This window comes from Corvus cornix, chromosome 13, assembly GCF_000738735.6.
Source record: "Corvus cornix cornix isolate S_Up_H32 chromosome 13, ASM73873v5, whole genome shotgun sequence".
Classification (NCBI taxonomy): Eukaryota; Metazoa; Chordata; class Aves; order Passeriformes; family Corvidae; genus Corvus; species Corvus cornix.
Window position 1 is genome coordinate 6,142,578 of NC_046343.1, and position 7,906 is coordinate 6,150,483.

The 7,906-nt window shown below is 48.7% G+C and overlaps 1 protein-coding gene across 3 annotated transcripts in view; it reads right to left on the reverse strand.

Annotated features, from left to right (window-relative positions):
* GRIA1 (glutamate ionotropic receptor AMPA type subunit 1) overlaps positions 1-7,088 on the reverse strand; it is a 119,981-nt gene extending 112,893 nt beyond the window's left edge. For 2 of the 3 annotated variants that reach the window (XM_010399731.4, XM_010399732.4), the window contains exons 1-2: positions 6,798-7,086; positions 4,552-4,689 (exon numbers count right to left, since the gene is read on the reverse strand). In XM_010399731.4, the coding sequence (XP_010398033.1) occupies positions 4,552-4,689; positions 6,798-6,879 (220 nt within the window). In that variant the 5' untranslated portion in view covers positions 6,880-7,086. Of the gene's footprint in view, positions 1-4,551; positions 4,690-6,797 lie in introns of all 3 variants that reach the window. The other variant, XM_019286059.2, reaches the window with a different exon arrangement.
* Positions 7,089-7,906: the final 818 nt, after the last annotated feature.

Consider the following 7,906-nt stretch of genomic DNA (forward strand, 5'->3'; position numbering starts at 1 on the left):
ATAGCTGATCTGGATGTAAGCTTGCTGCTATTGATAAGAACATAAGCATGGAGTGAGTGATCACTCCAAATCCCTCTCTAATTGGTGCTTGGAGGCCTTCATAAAATATGAACAGAATCCAAACTACATGTTCATTTTCTAATTTGCAGAACAGATTCAACTGTTGATATTCCAGCAGCACCCACAGCATATAGTCGGTATGAGGACCCCACAGTAACTGTATCTGTGCATGCAGCAAATGAGAGGGATCAATTCATTCTTTTCAGCCTCTTTACAAGTTTTCCTGCAGCCACAAAATCCCGTTGCTATCCTGTGCAGACCCTTGTGTTTCAGGTGTGCAGCTCCTGAATTCCCCTTGTCAGCAGCCCACCACCCAAGCACACAAAATCTGGTGGCTGCCTCAGCAAAGCTGCAGGGCTCAGTGATGAACAGGGGTTATTTTAGTCACTGGTCATCCCTGCAAAGTGGCCTGAGTTTTGCAGGGACAGATTTACCAAGCTGGTGACTCACCTTGTGTGAGCCCCGCTCCCAGGGCACAGCTCCCAGGCCAGGCTGTTGCTGAGCCATCCTCTTCCCAGGACAGCCAGAGCAGCTTCCATGTCTGCCTGATGCTGCCAGGCTCACCTGGAGACCTCAGCCAAAGGCTGAAAGCAGGAGTCTCTGCACCACAAATTAAATAAAGCTATGGAGCTGTGGCTGAAACAACTCATAATCCCTGAGGAGCTGGGCTCTGCACAGGACAGGGATGTGCATTACACTGTGCACAACTGGAGGCTGAGATGAAGAATAGGAGAAAACTATTCCCAGCACAGGTTGTCTCAAGCAAGAAACCTCTCATCCCTCTTCTGTCAACAGGACACAGTGCTCCCATCCACTGTGGACCTTCCAGGGACAGGAATTTGCAGATCTCTCTTAAGCTGCAAAGCTCGTGTGCCCTCACATCTGGCACAGAGCACCCCTCTTCCCACCCCTCTCCACTCTGACCTGCAGCATCAACTCTGCTGTCCTGGGTCTCCCCTGAGTGCAGTCAGACACGGCAAAACACAGAGTGGCAGAGTTTGCTAGAGACTGTGTGGAGGCCATAAAGCTCTTTTCCAAACATGGCTGGAGACAGAACCTCTGAACATGTCTTCAAAGCTGATCAGAATGGTTTTGCTCTGCTATGTCACCAGGTAAATATTTCAGCTACACCACACCATCATTTTACCCTTTACAGTCACCTGGCACTGCTGTCTAATTCTGCTGAAGGAAGGACCCTCAATTCACCCTCCTCCCCTAAACAATTTCCTTGGCCTTTGAAGAAATAGCACAAAATTATAAGGCCTCCTAACCTTTAGTTAAGAGCCCTCAGAGTGGCAGGTGTGTACTTTCATATGGGTAAGCCCCATCAGGCACCCAGCTGCAACCACGGAGCGTGTTCATTACCAGCTATTCTGTGAGACGGAATGAATTCAGGAAGATATTTCAGTTATTGAAATGTGCCCATGTCTCAGTGATGCAACAACATTAACATCAACCCCGCACATGAAACAGGAAGTCACCACACGTTGTATCTACAACCTCTTCTTGCTTTCTTAATGATTATGGTTTGCTTAAAATCATCGTCTCCTGACATGTAGCACACAGGGATCACAGGACCCGCACAGAGGTGTTCACAACCACTGCCTAATGATAAAAAGCCTACATCTGAAAACACCAGAAATGTGAAAGTTATTGCAGGGCTGTCACAGTGACAGCCCAGAGACTACAGCAGCCTCTGGGTACTCTGCAGATCTCTCCCTCAGATGGGTGTCATCGTTACCAATTCACGACCGTCACGGCACGTCATTAACAGCGCTGTCACCTGGGCATGGAGCTCACTTCACCCATTGTCACACCACAGCTCACTTCACCCACTGTCACACCACAGCTCGCTCATCCCCCCCAGCGAGCAGCTCCGTGTCAGGCAGAGGTGACCAGGGTCACAGCCGATGCCGAAATACATTTTGCACACGATTTCTTCAGCCAGGCTGCTGTCGTTGTGCTGCACTTCATCCCGCCACTTCATCGCCACCCCACAAGCTGCCCAACAAGGGTGTTGCTTCTGCTGTCACCACTGATTCTTAATATCTGTTCTGTATTTTGAATGATGCTGCTTCAGGCACTTGCCATAAGGACTACATTTAGCACATGAGGCTGGCTCCCAGCACGAAGCAGGATTTGCAGTGGAGCTGGGACCTACGAGTCTTGCTCAGATGTCCTCTTGGAGACCCAGATAGGTGAAGCATCAGGTTCACAGGGTCCAAACACCCTTGGACTTAACTGTCACAGAAACAGATAATGCCAAGGAAATGCTGTGTTCTCTATCTCCATGGGAACAAAACCTGGTACTTTTAACTGGTAGCACGGCCAGTCTTTTCCCAGAAGATAAGGACCACTGTGTGGGCAGGGCTTTTATTCTCTCTAAATAAACAGATCTTTCTGCTGATATCTAGTCTTGGCAACCAGGCAAGGAATTAGCTGGAAGATGAAGAATGAGCTAATTTCTGACAAAAGTTTCACTTCAGCTCTAGAGTACTAAAATCAGGTCTCCTAATGGCCTGTTTTCTTTAGGTTGGGGTTTTTTTTCACCCCTAGGGTACATGGAATAACACCTTCTTTTGTGCTTACAAAACAAATGCTGCCTTCCATAGTCTGGAGGAGCTTAGGAAGTTTTTAATTATAAGAAAAGCAAAACGAGGACAAGTGAAGTTGGACTGTGCAGAGTGCTCTGCTGGTCTGATCTAGGACAATGTGCCCTACATAGAGCTCAAATATAACATCCTTTGGGAGGCTGCCTTGCTTCCATTCAGCTTTCGGGAGACCACCCCTGCCCCCACAGTACTAATGACAGATTTCTGAAGCATAACTGGTGTCATGGTCTTGCCATCGAAGCTGTAAACAAAACCATTAGTGGCAGGCATGGAATGGGAAGGAAAGCCATGTGCAGATGGAGAATTTATTTGAGTGATATTCTTGCAGTGTCTGCTTTCTTCCTGCTATCAGCTCTGAAATAGCTCATCCCCAGCCACAGTCAGCAACTCTACCCCAGGTGGGTGATGTTTTCCCTTGATAGATACAAGGTCTGGCTTTTTTATTCTATTTGTCTGGTTTTCCTGCCAAGAAAGTGCCATTGGATTGAGCTGAAATAGTTGCTCTACCTTGATGGAAACCTTGTTGTTGGAAAATAGAGGGATATTAAGGAAAATAGAAAATCTTTAGATATGCCATTAGATACTGCAAAGAAAGTGTGGCCAAATTGTTACTTCTCTCTCCTATACCATACTGGGCAGGAAATTCCTGAAATCTTGTATTTACAAACCCTCCAACAGAAAATATCACAACTTTCTTTCTTTTTCTTCAAAAAGCCTAATTAATTCTCCTCTGGTACATTCCTGGCTCTTTCTTCCAGGAGATCCCTTCTGTGCAATTCTGAGCAGAGAGAACAGTTTGTGTTCACCTCTATCCCACACAACCAAACCGCAGGGGGAATGTTTCAGTGACTCAAGAGGACACTACGGACGCGAGCCAACAACAATCCAACAGGCTCTACAAAGGGAACACTTCCTCCAGCCTCTCCTGACAGCCCCCAAACATGCACACAGGCTCAGGGAGTGTCAGCAGCAGTGTCTGACACCAGGTCAAACCAAGGAACTCTTTGTGCATCACATCCCGCCGGCGCGAGCCCCTCGCCCACAGCACTGCACCCTGTGCTCCAAGGGAAGCAAAGGCTGCCACAGCAACCACAGGGCTGTGTTATGGGTTTGGTTTTCCTTTGGTTTCCTCCTGGTCTTGTTTTTTTGCTGCTAACCTTGGCTTTACCTATCAGGCTAGGCTTTTTTCCCAATTATATCGTATCATGAGGACAGTAGAGCCAGTGTGCTGTGCTTCATCAGGGTGCAGATACACCCTGAGATCAGTTCTGTGGTGCAAATTCATTCTTTAATACCTGTTTTTAGAGCCAATGAATTAATTTCTTGAAACTAGAACTCTCTTACCTCTCTGTCATTATCAGGCATGACCTTATTGTGGATTTGGACTCCACTTGCACCAAGCTGCTGGTTTCTGCTAGGTCTTTCTTAAATTACAAGGACAGATGGTTAAACTGGGGCTGAGGAAGAAGTTGTTCACACTAAACAGAGATTTCTGTGCTCTCTGTGGGTGGAAAGGGGTGTCTTTGTTGTATATCACAGCTATGGGAAATATGGGGATGAAACCTCAACATAATGAGTTGGGCAGAGGTTAGAGAAACAAAAAAATGAAATGTTGGGGGGTTTATATCACTTGGGATGCAATGGAAGGGGAAACACAAGACATGCTGAATAACTGCAGCACTACCTCACCCCTACTCCTCAGCACAAACCAAAACAACTCAGAGACCCTTTGTCTGTATGTTTGGGGTTTTCTTGCCTGGACCCTAAAGGCGAGATGCACATTTGGAGCAAGAGGTCCCATATTTCAGACAGGAAACAAACCCAAGTCAGGAATAAAGCACCCAAAGTAAGGCAGAGCACGGTGGACGCTGGTACTTACAGGTGTATGTCATTTCAAAGCTGTCACTGATGTTCACAATGTCGATCTGGGGAAGGAGCTTAGGGGGTTCCGTGAGCTGAGACAACGCAAACCTAAAAGCCGCATGTTCCTGGGACTGCTGATTAGGAAATAACCCCCCTGGGAAGAAAAACAGAGCAATAAGAAGAAAGGTCTTAAGAACATTTGTATTAGAAACATCATCAGTCCAAAATATTCCTGCGAGCAGAGCCTACAGCTCCACAGCCCAGGGAGTGCCTCTCAACTCGGAAATCCTCCAGCACACAAGACCCAAGGGTTTTGTGCCCACTGCAGACAGGATAGGAGCAGAAAACCTTTCCAGTATGTGTGTTATGTAACCCTGGATCACATACAGGAGCCCTGATGCATCCCCAGGCCAAGCAGCCTGCAGGATAGGGATAATCCATGGGGTGTGGCTCAGCCTCCCCGTAACTTCAAGCACGAGGAATGGTAATGCTGTCAATATTACCTCAGTAAAGGAAGAATGAGAGCCTTCCTTCCTCCCCTCGCTTGTCATGAGGCTCAGTTTAAGCCCTGCTGACTAGGAGGAGAGGTTTGCTACAAGAGGGTTGCAGGGGTTCCCCCACACTGAGGGACTCTGGGGTGTGGGGCAGCCTGGCTGAGCCGGGCACAGCACTGGGTGAATGGGGACAGGGCTGTGAGAGCCACAGTGACACGGGACTGTGACCAAACGACTGCTGCTGCTGGAGGCTTGTTGCACAGGAAACACCTGAATTTAACAGGTGACAGTGGCCAAATTCAAACTGGGGAGGAAACTTAAAGCTTGACCCTCAAAGGAATCAATCAAAACAGAAGCACAGACAAGCGCAGAACCACAGAATGATACAAACAGGATAGGAACCGGGACCGGGCTGGACCAAAGCTCAGAGCATCTCTTCCCCCATGGATCTGGAAAAAAGTGCAGCAATAACCCAGCCCTAGGAAAAGTTTCCTGTTGCTCCCCCAGCAGGAACCTTGGCTTGCAGCAGATCCCTTCACAGCCTCCAGAAAGATGCTATTAAATTCGGCCTGTCTTGTAATCTATACGCATTTAAAGAGAGCGCTGCTACTGGCATTTCAGGAGGAGGGAAACAAAGCACTTAGCAACAAGGGAGAATTAAAATAAAGCTGCAGAAAGTATCGATGCCCAAGATGACTTGAGGAAGAAACAAATAGGCAAGGACCTGCCATCAACGTCACTTTGCACATCTTTAGTAGAGGGGGCATCTCCTTGTGTGAAAAGGGCTATTTGTGCACCAATATCCCCCCACCTCCCCCGTTCCTCCCACCCCACAGCCTAATCATGGATATCGGAGGAATCAGATGCTCGTAGCCAAGTTGTGTTTGTTGAAAGGCAAAAAATCTGGGATTTTGCACAAATTTGGGGTAAAGGGGAGACAGGAAGGGAGGGAGACAACGATGCAGCATCAAGAGCAATAAAAGCACTGATTGTGCAGCTGGACTCAGGCAGGAGTTGCCTGAACTTGGTGGACTAGCAATTGGTTGGCATTGTAAAGAGAGGGGAGGCGGGAAAGAAAACCGGCGTGCACGGGAAGGGAATCTGGGGCTAGGTTGCAAATGATCAGCAGTTAAGATCAATGGGAGAGTAATAATAAACCCAGGCAAGGAGGGAGAGGAGCACGGAGAAGTTACAGGAAGGGAGGAAGGAATCAAACAGGCACTGCTGGTGTGGAGGGGAAGCAAGTGGCATGAAATGGAAAGAGACTTCAATGCGAGATCTTCTTCCAATAGCTTTGCCCTTATTCTTTAGCAATAACAACAGACAGCGTCTGTTTGTTACCTCCCGTCCCAGTTACCTACAGATGAGAGCATCCTCACAAAAACGTATCAGGCAACCACCGATTTTGCAAATGCAGCAACACACAATGGCAACCCAGGCATTTCTCAGGGCAAGAAACAGATATTTTATTCATACTTCCTCCATTTCAGAGGCACTTTTCTCCCTCTGTGTTGAGGTGTGTGTGCGTGCAGGCATTTATTCCCAATCTTCCCCTCCCCCAAAGCCAAATTGATCCATCTCTGCTCCGGCAAAGCTGGTATCAACGCACACATCCAGCCCTCGCAATTCATCCCCTCGCTCTCGCCCTCACACACATACACACACATTTTGCCTTTGAAAGCACACAGACGGGTCCGTTTTCCCCCACCACCCCCCTCTCCACCCCTACCCCCTCGCCAGGGACCATCATCCCCAGCCCCGCACTCACCTATTTGGATATTGTTGGGGAAATTGGCCCCTAACACCGCCCCTAGGAAACCGGTGCAGAAGAAGGCAAAAATGTGCTGCATATTCCCTTTTGCATTGGCGAAAAAGAAGCCCAGTTCCAAGCATAGATTTGATTTTTCCCCCGCTCTGCTCTCTTTAGCTGCCTCCGCTGCGCCTCCGGGGTGCGCGTCTCCCTCGCTCCGAATCCAGCGCTGAGACTGCCGCTGAGCAGCGCCTGGCAGCAGGATTAACTGAGCCCCGAGAGAAAGAAAGAGAGCCCGCTCCTCATCCACATCCCTCCCCCGCCACACACAACACACACGCACACGCCAGGCGCTTCCACCCAGCTCCTTCCCCTGCTCCCAGCTGGAGCTCAACAGCTGGGCACCGCATCCCCCCCGACCCCGGCTCTTCGCCCGAGGTTCTGGCTCGGGGCTCTAAGGGCAATTCCCACCTACCCCTAAATTCCCAGCTTTCCCCCTCAACTTCTCTTTGGCAGGAGCTCAAAGGAACCTGTGAATCAGTAGGTGGCAAACTCCTCTAGAGAAAGGGCTGAAACTCATCTGCCTGTGATCCATCGCTTCCCAACCTGGGCTCTCACCCCTGGGTCCAGGAGTTGAGCCGATCGCTCCCCGGAGCCTGGCTCATTAGGATAACAAAGAGGGTCCTGCAAATGTGCCTTGGAAGGAAGGATTTCAGAGCAACAAACAAGAGATCCTGAAGGATTAAAAAAAGGAAACCCCTCATCACCTTTCTCATTGATTTTTCCTGCCCACTGTTAATGTATGAGGCTTTTCACCACTGCACTCGATGTGGAAGAATCTGTACTCACCAGTACCATCAGACAGGGAATTCTTCTGAAATTAGGGGGTTATCTTAGCCTGGATCATTTCAGAAGCTGTTTCATGGCAGTTCTAGCGAGGTTGGAGCTTATTGACCACAAGCAGCTTTGCTCAAAAACAAAAGGACGAGCAAAATAAAGGTGGAACCAACACAACCCAGCTCCTAGGCACACCTCGGGATTTGGAAATTTTTGTAGAAGAACTGTGGTGAACACAGAGACATAGCCACAGCCACCTCAGAAAGGAGAGAAAATTCACCCATTTCTCC